This window comes from Oryza brachyantha, chromosome 10, assembly GCF_000231095.2.
Source record: "Oryza brachyantha chromosome 10, ObraRS2, whole genome shotgun sequence".
In the NCBI taxonomy this organism is placed as follows: domain Eukaryota; kingdom Viridiplantae; phylum Streptophyta; class Magnoliopsida; order Poales; family Poaceae; genus Oryza; species Oryza brachyantha.
The window spans coordinates 12,638,328-12,653,849 of NC_023172.2; the positions used below are offsets into that span (position 1 = coordinate 12,638,328).

Genomic DNA, 15,522 nt, shown 5'->3' on the forward strand with positions numbered 1-15,522 from the left:
TCTCTTCCTCCTCCTCCTGACTTCCTGAGCTCCTCCCCCCCTCGGTCTCTGTCGCTCGCGAGAGGGAAGCTCGTTCACGCGAGCGAGCTTCCGGGAAGGAGGAGGAGGAGGAGCTCGCGTCGGAGGCGGTGGGGGGTGGCCGTTCGCGCGGGATCGACGGTTTCTGTGTGGGGTTTTTGTTGGGAGGTGGTTTTTTTTTGGGTGGATTTGTGGAAGTGTTTGAGGTGGTGAGGTGCGGGTGGAGATCCGGCGATGGCGTCGGTGGAGGTGAGGTCGGTGAGGAAGTCGGCGGCGCTGCGGCCGAGGGGGCCGGGGAAGCTGCAGCCGGCGAGGTCGATGCCGCTCGACTACAGGTACTCGAGTGCGGGCGGGAAGGCGGCGAACGGCGTGGGGCCACGGGCCGTTGTGGCGCCGGAGGTGGAGGAGGAGGAGGAGGAAGAGGTGGGGGTGGTGGGGTTTGAGGGGGATGTGGACTCGCCGTACAGCTCCCAGGCGGCGACAACGGAGGAGGCGGAGGAGGAGGGGGTTGTAGGTGACGGGGAGGTGGATTCGGCTGCTGCTGCTACTGGTGGTGCTCGGGCGACGGCGACGACGCCGCGGAGGATGTCTCCGGCGGGAGCTGGGAGCCCCTCGCAGCGCGACGCGAGGTGGGGTGACACGAGCTCCTACGGTGCTAGAAAGGTGGACCCTATTTCCCCTTTCTTCATTTTTTTTTCCAACCGTTTCTGTTGCTTTTGAAAGACATGCTTGTTGATGTTGAAAATTTGTTCATTTTGTGCATCATTATACTTGCGATTTTGGTGAGCACTCGATCAGTGATCCCGAGACGTCTTGTGATTTCCACGGAATGTCATACTGCTGGATTTAGAAAATTTTCAGCAAAATAGTGATAGGCTGAGTTATACCACGATGCGGTTTTTATGCGCTTGTCTTGTGCTGTTGTGCATGTTATTGCTTGTTAGAAATGTTGCAGCTTGTCAACTGAATTGCGCTGAAAGATTTTGGAATGTGAATTTTGAGAACTAATCTGTAGCTAGACTTCTATGTAATTATCAAAATGTAGGTAAAGATCCCGTTATGTGTCACCTTTAGTTTGGTTTCTAGCTTTCTACCACACGACACAATTTTTTTACTTCCAGTCTCTCGGGACGTAAGAATCATTTAACATTAACTATTAGAGCTTTGCGAAATGAGTCAATAGTGCTTGATATCTTTAATTTTAGAGTAAATTGTGTTCACGGTACAAGAACTTGTTAGGTGGGTGCATTCTAGTGCAACTACTTGAAAATTGTGCATATCAGTGTACTAACTTGGGTATATGGTGTGCTTTGGTCATATGAAATGGTACCTAGGATTTTTTGCCACATCAGAGACATATTGTTGCAGATTGCATCAACCATGAAACCGTTATAGCAGGACAGCTGTGATGATGGTCTTTACAAAGCTAGCATTAGCCGTCATGGGGTCATGTTGCTTTTCTTGTTTAGGACAATTAATTTGAGTAAAGGCCATCGGTTGACTTTGTTAATGATATATAAGGGGGTGGTTGTTTGGGTTTTTCATGGAAACAACCAAACGACATATTTGCAAATAAAAAATAATTTATGAATAAAATTTTTGTATATGTATTCAATTCTGGAAAATAAACTTCGGTGAAAAAACCCCATAATCAACTCCAAATCTAAGGTTAAAAATTCAAATTTTGGCATATAAGCATAAGCAAAAGCCAAAAGATGGGTGTGTAAATGTTGAGCTCATACATGCATCAATCAAGAGATAACAATGCCTTCCGTTTGCACTAAATCTAGAACCCCTGGTGTGATAATCTTGTTAACTATTGAGCTGACGTATCTGTTGAAATGACCCTTCAGTCTGCCCTTCGAAGGAAGGAGCAAAAACATTTTGGAATCAAATAAAAAAAAGATGTGGGTTTCGTGAGAAATAATAACAGGAATGATGTATCTGTTGATATGGCCAAAAATCCCATGTCGCATCCACTTTGACCAAAACTGCGCCGTATAGCCTAGTTGATAGACCGATATACTCAATTTTCAAGTTCTTGCACTAAAATACACCCCCAACAAGTTCTTGTACCATGAGTGCGATTTACTCTTAATTGTATCAGCTAATAGCTTTCCAACTATTCCTACGTTTTCACTGTTGCCCCTTTGATAATTCAAGATTTGCCTCCACGTTGGCATCTCTTCCTATGGCTTGCAAACTTGGACTTGGTATACTAAGGTACTCTAGTTTAAATGTTTAATTCTTAGTGAATGCTTCAATTGTAATTAAAGATTTAAAGTATACCTGCCATTTGAAGATACATATACATATCCTGTTTTCCCTTCCATCAAATTTTTACGCTCTGCTATTGTTGTAAGTTAGCACATTTAATAACTGTAGGCCTGTAGCATGTCAACACTAAAAGAAACATCAAGCTAGTTATTAACACAGACAGTTCCTACTCAATATATGTACAATTTTGAAACCAGAGGCAGTTCTTTGTGGTATTCACCTATTTATATTATATATGGTTCCTAGCACCCAGTTGTCATATATTCATATTTTACATTGTGACTTTTGGGATCATACAAATTAATTTGCTTGCGCTGCATCTTTCGAACAATTTGGCAATGTCAGTTCACCTTCTACCCTAAACTTGCTGCAGAAGCACAGAGTTTTTTGTCAGCTTCCAAATGGTGATTGGGCCTTATGCACTGTAATTACAACCTCCGGTGACGATTCTGTACTAAAGCTTCCTGAAGGAAAAGTAAGCAACATAATTTGCTTTATCGAAGGCCTTATGGTTGGTTCCAGATTATGATAATCTGATTCTTAGTCATCCGATTTAAGGTACTGAGATTGAAAACAGAGAGCCTTGAAGCTGCAAATCCTGAAATTCTAGATGGGGTGGATGATCTTATGCAGCTAAGTTATCTAAGTGAGCCATCAGTTCTGTACAATTTGCAGTACAGATACTCCCAGGACTTGATTTATGTAAGAATAAATCTCAACTTCTTTCCCCCTTTCTTTTGGATTTATATGGCTTTTGTACTGATATTATATTGTACTGTAGACTAAAGCAGGTCCAGTTTTGGTGGCGGTCAATCCTTTTAAGAAAGTTCCTCTATATGGTAATGAGTACATTAATGCATATAGAAATAAAACAAAGGATAGCCCGCATGTTTATGCAATAGCAGATTCTGCTCTTCGTGAAATGAAAAGAGGTAGGCCAACTTATATTAATACAATTTCATCTATCCTGACGCATCTAACTTTGTTCCTAACTAAGTGCTATGTTCTTTTACGGTTTTACAGATGAAGTTAATCAGTCTATTATTATAAGGTTGGTATTTTCCCAAGTTGGAAGCAATCAATAAAATTCTTAGTGCAATGAAGTCTTGCAGCATAGCTGATGTACCATCTTAGTATGTTAAGCTAGATGAAGTATGCATTTCTAAATAACTAGTACATTGCCCGTGCGTTGCAACAGGATTTAGTTTTAAAAAATATCATAACATGTTATTAACATTATTTTTTGCATGTGTCATATTTAATTGTTACATATATTTGTTATTGATATATGGGTCTATTAATCTCACGGTTCTTTTCTTCTCATAATAATTAGAGTTAGTGGGAATGGTTAATATATGAAATCCACCATTGCTTTTAAAAAATAAAGTATAGATAAAAAAACAAAGAGTTGGCGGTGGTGGTGGCAGATTCACTGCCACCACCACTAGCAATGTTTATAGTAGTATAGATTATGTTTGCTTTTCTTCTACTTTTGCAGCATCTAATTAGAATTAGTAGTGCCCTAACTCCCAGCCAGCATACTTGCTGTACTAGTTTTCTCATTGATATATGGATTCCTGTAATGTTCATCTATCAAGATCAGACCATAAGAATTTTTTTGAGGTGGTTAAAAGATCCCATTGTTCTTTGTGTTACTAAAGTTGGAAATTTAGTGGTTGTCCAAGATACACAATCAGCGAGGCAGCATTCGGATATTGCATACATTTTCCATTATGTTACTTTTTTTTTGCTTTCTTGTAACACTAAACCTTTTACCTTTTTGCATGCCTATCAAATCCTGTGAAAAACCCGATAACAGCATTATGCCACATTGCCACGTGTAGAAATATTTTACTTCAACAACAAGCTAAACATTTAAATTTTCTTTTAGCTTGCTTGTTTTTCAAGGTCATTTTTGTAATAGTCTAAATGATGTTATATTTATTTACACCTTGATATAGAAAGACTATATGAATGAATGGTGTCTTTTTTTTTTATATATATACAGTGGTGAGAGTGGAGCAGGAAAGACAGAAACTGCAAAGATTGCTATGCAGTATTTGGCCTCTCTTGGAGGTGGGGGAGGCATAGAATATGAGATCCTACAGACTAACCCAATACTTGAGGCTTTTGGCAATGCAAAGACACTAAGAAATGATAACTCAAGTCGTTTTGTAAGTAGTTTCTTGTGGGTATCACAATACCACATTGTAGAACAAGGAGTTTGATTAATATACGTACTCTGTACTGCAGGGAAAGCTTATTGAAATCCATTTCAGTACAACTGGAAGGATTTGTGGTGCCATGATTCAAACGTGTATGCAAATTTTTATTGAGTACCTCTTTTCAATATTATATACCTTTTTGGTTCTCCATATTGTTTTTCCTTTCTCCTACTGACAATCTCATCGCATGATTTGCCGTATGGTCAGTTCTACTCGAGAAGGTAACTCCTAATTTTTTGGATACCCATTTGCTTTATAAAGACAACTATGCTGTTTCATAACATATCTAAACTGACATCCATTTTAACCTATGCCAGTCAAGGGTTGTACAATCTGCAGTTGGTGAGCGCTCCTACCATATTTTTTACCAACTATGTGCTGGTGCTCCTGCATCCCTCAGAGGTACATAATTTATTGATTCATTCTGAGCTGATCAGTTTTTATTTGCTTGGTTCAGATGACAGTGTCTGATTATACATCACAGAGTTGTTTTAAGTATATCCCTTTTCTTTCTATGTATTGAAAAATTATTGTTTGACTTGCTCTGTTCTTAACCGAGATTTTATGCTATCTTTTCACTGTTAACAGTTCTCTGTTTCTTCTTGTCACTCCTCTCTTTTGCTTTGGACAGTACTGGCAAAAACATTGCTATCTCGTAAAACTTACTTCTATAATGTTTTGATACAGATAAGTTGAATCTGAAAAAAGTGGATGAATACAAATATCTGAAGCAGAGTTGCTGCTATTCAATTGCTGGTGTGGATGATGCTCAGATGTTCCGTACTGTGACTGTATGACACTTTTTGATATCTCATTCTGCACATGCCCATTTTTGTGTGCAATAAGACTATACTATGTTAGACTAATCCTATCAATGCATGTACATACTATATATATATTGCTGCTATCATGTTTCTGACTGGCCACATTTTAGGAAGCTATGAGCATCGTCCACATCAGTAAAGAGGACCAAGATAATGTTTTTGCAATGGTTTCTGCGGTTCTATGGCTGGGAGATGTCTCTTTTACAGTTATTGACAACGAAAACCATGTTGAGATTGTTGTAGATGAAGGTAAAGGAAAATATTTATGTTTGAACTCAATAATGGTATGAGTTACTACCATGTTTTGTAGGATGTAATGTTTTCTGATGCTGACTATTCTTTTGATACTGGTGTTGCAAACTATTGGTGTGACTATCAGCAATTGATTTAGAATGAAACAAATTAACCATCATTTCCTTCCACCTTGCCTCTTCTGCTGATACTTTATTGGGATACCAGCATTTTGACTCCATTTTGGGAAATTACCATTAGTTCTCATTTTGAGCACACATTGCGATGCACGGATCTTTACTTTTTTTATTTTTGGCATAGCTCGAAGTGACTTTTTCTTTAGTCTATACTGTTTTATCATATTCTTGGATTCAAAGTATATTACTGACTGGCTTTTACTATTTTATTAACAAAACAAGTACTGGTTTTGCAGCGGCAGAAATGGTTGCAAGACTTCTTGGCTGCAGTATTGAAGATCTCAATTTAGCTTTGTCAAAGAGGCACATGAAAGTTAATAATGAAAATATTGTCCAGAAACTCACCCTTTCACAGGTTTGTTTTTGTTCTTAACTAATGCAAGGTAGCAACAACTGTCATGAAAATATCATTAAATTAACAGTTATGCACCCACCTCTTTGAATATTGCAGGCAATTGACACAAGAGATGCACTGGCCAAATCACTCTATGCCAGTTTGTTTGAGTGGCTTGTTGAACAAATTAACAAATCTCTTTCAGTTGGCAAACGTCGAACTGGGCGATCAATCAGTATTCTTGATATCTATGGCTTTGAATCATTTGATGTAATGCACTTCCTCTTGTTGTGCTATCATCGTATTTCAATTGTTAAATGGTTTCTCATGTCATAATTCAAAATTGCAGAGAAACAGTTTTGAACAGTTCTGTATTAACTATGCTAATGAAAGGCTACAGCAACATTTCAATCGCCATTTGTTTAAGCTCGAGCAAGAGGTGAGATATTGCTATGATTTAACGTCAAGAATTCATGTTTCAGGACTGCAGTTTTCACCCTCTTATTTTTTCCCAGCAGTTGCATTTTTTTATGGTAATTGTTTTCTTGTCATGATATGGAGTTCCAATGCATGAACATTTTTTCACAAGCTCTGGTGATATTTCCCTTTTCTTTTGAGAGAAGAAATGTTGCATGCGTTTCTTGACCATGCTATTTTCAGTCCATTTTGTTAACCAAGTGGAATACTATGTAATTGTTATTAATTCACACCAGAGTTTTTTATCTAAATTTGTCTGGTGCATGTGAACAGGAATACGTTGAAGATGGCATTGACTGGGCAAAGGTTGAATTTGAGGACAATCAGAACTGTTTGAATCTCTTCGAGAAAGTATGGGTCACTACATCTTGCCTGCTAATCATATTTGTCTATAGAGAGTATTGTGCATTCATTATTTAGAAGTGCTGCGTTAACCTATGTTATTTGACAAGCACCTGAATGCTAGTGAGCAATGGCCTAAAGCTGAATTTACTATGGATGAGAGAAACCAAGTCCATTTCTTTTAACTTTTTTAATGTATTGCTGTAGTGTTATTTTGGGGGCTTTTCTTCTATGCAGACACATATTTACTGTTAGTTAATTGCATGGGCTTTGCGAAGGATAAAATAAACTGTATGTTGACTTATCATCATTACCTTGGTCCACTCCACAGCCTTGGTCCCACTGCTGTGCTTGACTGAGTTCTGCTGTGGCCAGGGTCATCCTCTGCTGCTGTCTTCTTAGCATTGCTGCCACACCCACTTGAACTTGGAGATATCATTGTGATAAAAATATCATTGTGTTTGTTATTTGCTGGTTCGGAGGTATTTCACAACAAAAAATGGGAAGTCACTTTTATTAGATATTTTTAAGTAGGTGGGAGAGATAAATGAACCGCCACAACTATATCATCTTTTCCTTTAGAAAATATAAAAGTATCTGAAAACATAGAAATAAAAGGCATTGAAGTTCACTTGGTTTTTTTGTTTATTTGTAAATTGGCTTGAAAACAGCATGCTAATGCACTAGGTCATACTATCTAATTTTCATTATCCCATCTACTTTACTGGATATAGAAGCCACTGGGGTTATTGTCTCTGCTAGATGAAGAATCTACCTTTCCCAATGCCACGGACCTTACTTTTGCAAACAAGCTTAAGCAACACCTGAACAATAATTCCTGCTTTCGAGGAGAAAGAGGCAAGGCCTTTGCCGTCCATCACTATGCAGGAGAGGTTGGAAATTGACACTTATCCGTTGCTGTTCATATCATGTTTCTTTTAGCATGTTTTAACTTCATTTCTGTTTCATGATAATCAGGTGGCTTATGACACATCAGGTTTTCTAGAGAAGAACAGAGATTTGTTGCACATGGACTCAATTCAGCTCCTTGCCAAATGCAAATCCTCACTACCGCAAATCTTTGCATCCAAAATACTTTCTCAATCTGATAATCCAATACCTATTCCATATAGATCTAGTGCTGCTGACTCGCAGAAGTTGAGTGTTGCGATGAAGTTTAAGGTATAATTTTTGTGGTCCCAGACAACAATTCTATTAGATCATTGATCAATTAGATTGATTTTGTTGACAGTGTCAATCTAATTTTTTGAAGGGACAATTGTTCCAACTTATGCAAAGACTTGAAAGTACAACACCACACTTTATACGTTGTATTAAGCCAAACAATTTGCAACTCCCTGCAATCTACGAACAAGGACTTGTGCTTCAACAACTCAAATGTTGTGGGGTTCTTGAGGTTGTCCGAATTTCAAGATCTGGGTATCCAACTAGAATGACTCATCAGAAATTCGCTCGACGGTAAATAAAATATCTGAACAATATTATTACATACTTACCTTTTAATTTTGCAATACTGTAACAGTTCGTTTTATCAGGTATGGATTTCTTCTTCTTGAGGATGTTGCATCTCAAGACCCACTGAGTGTTTCAGTTGCCATTCTTCACCAGTTCAACATTTTACCTGAGATGTATCAAGTTGGGTACACAAAATTGTTCTTTCGAACTGGCCAGGTGAGCTAAGCAAACCGTGTTTTAGTTATTCACTTCCCCTGGTAATGAGTGTATTGCAAATGAACTGTTGGGTGATGTTTTTTTCTGGATGGGAGTTAGTTGTTTGCAAACTAAATATATTTGCAGTTTCTTAATAAATTTTTCTGTGCATTTATTTATGGTGCCCCAAAATGTTTTATAGTTTTAATGATAATTATCTTCCACTGTTGCTTTCTTATTTTTTGGGGAACTGAAGATTGGCAAACTTGAAGACACTCGGAATCGTACTCTGCATGGTATTTTAAGGGTTCAAAGCTGTTTCAGAGGGCATCAAGCTCGTCGTCATGCAAGGGAACGAATAAGAGGAGTTCTGGCTCTTCAATCATGTACATACAAATTGTTATAATTATGTGTTTTATCTATTCCATCTTGTAGCTATATCGTCTCAGCTTAGTCCTGACTCACCCTTTCTTATCTTGTAGTTATTCGAGGTGAGAATGCTAGGAAAATGTATTCATCTCTGGTGAGGAAACATAGGGCAGCCACCGTTTTACAGAGAAGTCTAAAATGCTGGCTGGCAAGAAGATATTTCATTAACATACGAAAGGCTTCAGTAGTAATACAATCTGGTAAGAAGATTCTTGACCTCGTCTTTTCTAACTTTACATGGGACTATGTGAGTGTAATCTGGATTTCTGGTTATGGTGCCTTGCTATCTTGAAGGCATTCGTGGTTGTCTTGTTCGAAGATGTGCTGGCAATGTTGATCTATTGAATGTGTTAAGAGAATTTGAATCAAAGAAGGTAAGACAAGTTCCTTTTTGCCCCCCTTGATAGTCATGAATTGGTTCATCCAGTCAAAACTAAAATACCATTTGCTGTATTGCTCCTGGGTCCTGGTCCATTTGGTGTATTCAGAAGTAACATATATGGTCATTACACCGTTTGCTTGTATCTAACATCATTCTTATAATTCTTCAGGAGGCAGAGGGTGATCAAATTTTGATCAAGGCATCATTCCTTGCTGAGCTACAAAGGCGAATACTAAAGGCTGAGGCGACAGTCCGAGAAAAGGATGAAGAGAACGAGATGCTTCAGCAACGACTTCAGCAATATGAAAACCGATGGTCAGAGTACGAGCAGAAAATGAAAGCGATGGAGGAAATGTGGCAGAAGCAAATGCGGTCACTACAATCAAGCCTATCCGTAGCGAAGAAGAGCCTTGCTCTTGATGAGACACCCAGAATGTCCGACTCATCAGTAGACCAGAGCTGGGAGAGCAACGGGAATCACATTGGCAGCGCGTCGCAGCTGGTTCCGCGCACGATTGGGCGGGAGATGAACGCCAGCATCAGTGTCATCAGCCGCCTGGCTGAAGAATTTGAGCAGCGCAGCCAAGTCTTTGCCGATGACGCCAAGTTCTTGGTTGAGGTCAAGTCTGGACAGGCCGATGCCAGCCTGAACCCTGACATGGAACTCCGCAGGCTGAAGCAGAACTTCGACTCATGGAAGAAGGATTTCGGCTCGCGCATAAGGGAGACGAAGGTGATCCTCAACAAGCTGGGGAGCGGCAACGAGTCGTCGCCCAACTCCGTGAAGCGAAAATGGTGGGGAAGGTTGAACACCTCCAAGTTTTCATGATCCACCACCATATAATGGTGTAGATGCCCCGGTGTTTTACAAGCTGGGGGAGTGATTGCTAGTCCTAGAGCTTCTATTCAGCTGAGGTGTTGGTGTAAAGTCCAGTGTTTTGGGCTGGATCTGTGATTTGTGGAGGGCGAGTTTGTATAGTTCTTCCACGAGAGGCCTTCTTTCTAGGGGCCAAGAACCACCGAGTTGTGATGTAATTACTTGCTAAGATAGCTGCTAAAGGGAGGAGATCGGAGATTATTGTTCGGTGCCTGTGCCCCTCCTTTCAGCTTGTAGGTTTTGTAGCTTATAGTTCGTTATCAGGTTTCATCGTGTAATAACCATTCTGCCTGTGCCACTGCATTGTATCGTACTCCTCTGTCCCTAAATGATTATTCGTCTTATTCAAAAAATTTAAATAATTACTAATTATTTTTACATTATTTTATTTATTATTAAATATACTTTCGTGCATATATATATATATATATAGCTTTACATGTTTTAAAAAATTGAATAAAAAACGTACGGTAAAACATGCGTTAAATATTTATGGCCGGATGGCGTACTCCTTGTTCACCGCTTGTTGCAATGTGCCCAAGAACGCCAGTGCGGTACGATGCTGTCGCAAACAAGTGGTCCACCTGTTAGCCTTTAATAAACTGACATATCAGCATGCATTAAAATTTAATAAAACGAAATTATTGCATTGATATTTAATAAGATGGATGGTCAGACACTTGCAATGAAATTTAATAAAGAGAAAAAATATACTAGAACTTAAAAAATAGTAGACAAATTTATTATGGTTTGAAGAAAATAAAGCATTCTAGTATTCTACCTATGTTTTAGGTCATAAGACTTTCGACCTCGTCTAAATTCATTAATTCATAAATGTATATAATTTATATATGTGTTTATATTAATTAGCATCTATATGAATCTATGCAAGAGAAAAGAAAGTGAAATATAAGGAATGCCTTTGTATTGGTATGTGAGATATAATCTAGTACAAATAAAATCCTTGTAGGACCGATAGAGCATAGTCTCTCTTCGTCTAGAAATAATCAAATGTAAAATATTTGCACCAAGAACAAGACCAAATAAACTCACCTACTATCCATTTAAGATGAGGCGTCGATGGAAGAAAAAAGACGTCGATGAAGAAAAAAAAACCGCGTACGACTCAATCATCCGACTTATATATGACTCAACCAATCTAACGGCTACAGTGACACTTACTTGATTCTCTTTATCTAATTAATGGTTGCAATGTTTCAATCGTACGTATGTATCGTAATTAAATCGTACGTATGTATCGTAATTGGGTCGTACGTATAGGGGACTGAAAAAATATTCCTTTACTTACATGGAAGACGAGGCTAATACATACTCAAATCGATTATATGCTGATCATTTGTGCAAGATTATAAAAGAAATGCCAACCGTTTATGGAGGGAGGGCATAGTTACTAATGCAGTTATGCGGTCATAGGAGTGATTGTCTGTTTTTTATTAAAAAAAAGTCAAACGATATATTTAATAAAAAATACTTTGTGAATAAAACTTTTATATAGACATTCTTAACGACCCATAAGCCAAAAATAAACTATAAACTTTGGTGAAAAAACCCAAAACAACTTCAAATTTAAATTTAAAAATTAAAATTTTAACTTATAAAAAAATAGTGGTGTCTCTTTTTCCGATATGTCTGTTTCGATATTTTTTTCGATATTAGTATATTACGGTCGCACAAATAATATATTTTTTTGATTTTTTATCTGTACCACTTCTATTCAATATGGTTGCCATAGTGAAGTGCGTACTGCTCACTGCCGACTGGGCCTCACCCTCATGGAGAAGCTGCGGCGGCCGCCGGCGGCGCCGGCGCCGGACGCCGCCGCGACCCTTCGCCTTGCCTCCCTCCTCCAGTCGCACGGCCGCGCGGGCGACCTCCGCGGGGGCCGCGGCCTCCACGCGCGGCTCGTGCTCTCCGGCGCCGCCGCGGCGTCCACCTTCCTCGCCAACCACCTCATCACCATGTACTCCAACTGCGCCGACCCCGCCTCGGCGCTCCGCCTCTTCGGTGCCATGCCCCGCCGCAACGTCGTCTCCTGGACCGCCCTCGTCTCGGGCCTCGCCCGGAACTCCATGCACGGCGACGCGCTCGGGGCCTTCGCCGCCATGCGCCGGGCGGGCGTCGCGCCCACGCAGTTCGCGCTCTCCAGCGCCGCGCGCGCCGCGGCCGCCCTCGCCGCCCCACTCCCGGGCGCGCAGCTGCACTGCGTCGGTGTCAGGCTCGGCCTCGACACCGAGCTCTTCGTCGCGAGCAGCCTCGCGGATATGTACTCCAGGTGCGGGTTCCTGCCTGAGGCATGCAGGGTGTTTGATGAAATGCCCCAGAAGGATGCCGTTGCGTGGACTGCCATGATCGATGGGTACGCCAAGAATGGGAGCCTTGAGGCGGCTGTTCTAGCCTTCCGCGACATGAAACGCGAGGGATTGGCTAGAGTTGATCAGTATGTGCTCTGCAGTGCCTTGAGTGCATCAGGAGGAATCAAGGATGGGCGGCTCGGCAAAAGCATCCATTGTTGTGCGACGAAGGCAGGGTTTGATCTGGATGTTGCTGTGAGGAATGCGCTTGTCGACATGTACGCTAAGGCCATGGATGTGGAGAATGCCTCTCGCACGCTCAAGATTGACCCCGGAGGTTGGAATGTTGTGTCAGGCACCTCCCTGATTGATGGCTACATTGAGACTGATTGTGTCGAGGAGGCCCTTGGAATGTATATCGAAATGCGGAGGCATGGAGTCGAGCCCAATGAATTCACTTTCTCGAGCATGATCAAGGGCTGTGCCATGCAGGCACTGCTTGAGCAAGGTGCCCAGTTGCATGCTCAAGTGATCAAAACAAGTGTGATTAGGGACTCCTTTGTTGGTTCCGCCCTAGTTGACATGTATGGAAAGTGTGGCCTTATAAATTTGTCCATGCAGTTATTCGATGAGATTGAATACCGGACAGATATTGCTTGGAATGCAGTAATCAATGTATTCGCGCAACATGGTCATGGCAGGGAAGCAATCCAAGCTTTCGATCGGATGATCTATAGTGGCATGAGGCCAAATCACATTACATTTGTCAGCCTGCTCACAGCATGTAGTCACGCTGGATTAGTGGATGAAGGACTCGAATATTTTTACTCTATGAAGGACGCCCACGGGATTGAGCCTAAAGAGGAGCACTATTCCTGTATCATTGATATGTATGGTCGAGCTGGGAGATTAGATGAAGCATATAAGTTCATATCTGAGATGTCCATCAAGCCTAATGCTTATGGTTGGTGCTCTCTGCTTGGAGCTTGCCGAATGCGACGGAACAAAGAGCTGGGGGAGATTGCAGCACAAAATCTGATGAAGCTTGAGCCAGGTAACACAGGTATTCATGTGTCCCTTTCTGGGATCTATGCGTCCTTGGGCCAATGGGAGGATGTAAAAGCAGTCCGGAAGTTGATGAGGGATAGCAGGCTTAAGAAACTTCCTGGTTTTAGCTGGGTTGATTCTAACAAAAAAACCCATGTGTTTTTATCCGAGGATTGGTCACATCCACAGAAGAATGACATATATGAGAAACTTGAGGAACTCACTACAAGGATTAAGGAGGAGGGCTATATCCCGGACACAAGTTTCTTGCCAAGTAATTTGGAAGACATCGCGAAAGAGAGGATTCTGCGTTATCACAGTGAAAGGATAGCTGTGGCTTTTGCTTTGATAAGCATGCCAGCTACAAAACCAATCATTGTGAAGAAGAATTTGCGAATATGTGTAGACTGCCACAATGCATTGAAGTTCATTTCTAAGGTAGAAAGAAGGGATATTATTGTCAGAGACAACTCCAGGTTTCACCATTTTGTGAATGGGAGGTGTTCCTGTGGAGATTACTGGTGATGTCACTCTCATCCTTTCTTGAACTATAAAGGATACAATAGGAATTTTTTACATTGCTGGCAACTGACCAGTTATTCATGTTACTGACCAGTTATTCGTGTTACTATTGTTTACTGTATACAGTTGTTAGTTGTAACAATATTGATTCGGACAAAAAGCAAAAGCAATGTGCATTGACTATAAGCCTTTATAAGGACATTCACGGTGCACTGATCTGGCGCACAGCCTCAGTCCACCACCGTGGAAAGAGAATGCCACCCAACCTCCTTCCGCTGCCCCGCAGAGACGCTTGTGCCCTGGTGAAGAAACACGCACCCGCTGTGTGGCCCAGGTGTCCCCGTCCTCGTGAGCAACGCGCCGCCGCCGCCGTCCTCCTGAGTTTCAGCCCTCCGGCACGCCCTGACGACCGCCGCCCTCGGGTGCGGTCCACCGCTCGCCGAGCTCCGACGCCCCCCGACACTCGTGCCCGCCACGCTCCGGCACTCGCCGCGCTCCTCCGCCCGCCGCCCCGACCTCTGCCTGCAGCGGCCTCCGCTGCCCCGAGCGCTTGCCGCCGCCCCGGGCGCCAGCCTAGAACGAGGGAGCTGCGAGGGAGAGGAGGGAGCTGGATCTGGAACAGAGAGAGAAGGTAGAGGAGGGAGCTGCGTGGAGGGAGAGAGAAGGAAGCTGTGAGCTCCATTTAAAACGGTTGTGGGTCCTATTTTAGAGTGATTTGCATTATGAAACAAGTGGTCTCTCGAGTGGTGGGGTAAATCCCTCAATATGAATGGCCTAAGGTGTTTCTAAAGGATTCTTATCCTTTTTCTTATACAGATCCGATTACGGACTCCAATGCAGGCTACGAGTTGCTTTGCTTCCTCTACGTGTATTCATAATATCTATAGAGATTTAAATCAGGACCTTAAGTGATACTCATGTCACTGTAACCACTAGGCTACATGTACTTTTCGTTTCCCTGTATTCCTTGGCATATGCAAGATTTGGAACAAAATACACATATGTATACGTATTCATACCGTACAAATAAATAAAGAGGCCCGATACAACAAAACCCACTAAGGAAGTCCAAAAATGAAGAAACGACGGAGTCGCTCGCTTCCTCCGTTCCCTCGGCAGCTTCAAGCAGAGGAACACCCTAGGCTAGATCCACATCCACTTCTCAGACGTCAGTGGACAATTGAATTTCCTTTTTCTAATTATTTTGGTTGTATTCTTAATTCTAATGTAGATGAAGAAGGGTAACTGTTAGCATATTCATATTTACATTGTGGGAGAAAGTTGCAAAGGAAAAAATTTCAAAGTGCTTGAGCAACCAATGAATTTCAAATAATTTATTTATAGTTGATCTTAATAA

General features: G+C 41.4%; 2 protein-coding genes across 2 annotated transcripts; both read left to right on the plus strand.

The window, feature by feature from the left end:
- On the plus strand, nucleotides 1-10,491 carry LOC102705104 (myosin-1-like). The gene is made up of 23 exons (XM_006661823.2): nucleotides 1-681; nucleotides 2,669-2,770; nucleotides 2,854-2,997; nucleotides 3,077-3,227; nucleotides 3,319-3,346; nucleotides 4,304-4,469; nucleotides 4,549-4,612; nucleotides 4,728-4,741; nucleotides 4,838-4,922; nucleotides 5,208-5,311; nucleotides 5,455-5,593; nucleotides 6,009-6,127; nucleotides 6,224-6,376; nucleotides 6,456-6,545; nucleotides 6,857-6,934; nucleotides 7,660-7,818; nucleotides 7,904-8,107; nucleotides 8,199-8,404; nucleotides 8,482-8,617; nucleotides 8,853-8,982; nucleotides 9,079-9,225; nucleotides 9,320-9,399; nucleotides 9,577-10,491. The coding sequence occupies exons 1-23, from the start codon at nucleotides 253-255 to the stop codon at nucleotides 10,234-10,236; spliced, it is 3,588 nt and encodes a 1,195-aa protein (XP_006661886.1). The 5' UTR covers nucleotides 1-252; the 3' UTR covers nucleotides 10,237-10,491.
- A 1,586-nt stretch (nucleotides 10,492-12,077) lies between these two features.
- Nucleotides 12,078-14,346, plus strand: LOC102699718 (putative pentatricopeptide repeat-containing protein At5g52630). Its single transcript, XM_006662399.3, has one exon. The coding sequence runs from the start codon at nucleotides 12,078-12,080 to the stop codon at nucleotides 14,166-14,168; it is 2,091 nt and encodes a 696-aa protein (XP_006662462.2). The 3' UTR covers nucleotides 14,169-14,346.
- Nucleotides 14,347-15,522: the final 1,176 nt, after the last annotated feature.

Bases quoted from the DNA above. Each gene is read 5' to 3' on its own strand.
- LOC102699718 (XM_006662399.3), top strand. From the start codon at position 12,078: ATGGAGAAGCTGCGGCGGCCGCCGGCGGCGCCGGCGCCGGACGCCGCC.
- LOC102705104 (XM_006661823.2), top strand. From the start codon at position 253: ATGGCGTCGGTGGAGGTGAGGTCGGTGAGGAAGTCGGCGGCGCTGCGG. The intron at 5,594-6,008 runs GTAAAGGAAAAT...CTGGTTTTGCAG, and splicing joins TGAGATTGTTGTAGATGAAG to CGGCAGAAATGGTTGCAAGA. The intron at 8,405-8,481 runs GTAAATAAAATA...TCGTTTTATCAG, and splicing joins CATCAGAAATTCGCTCGACG to GTATGGATTTCTTCTTCTTG.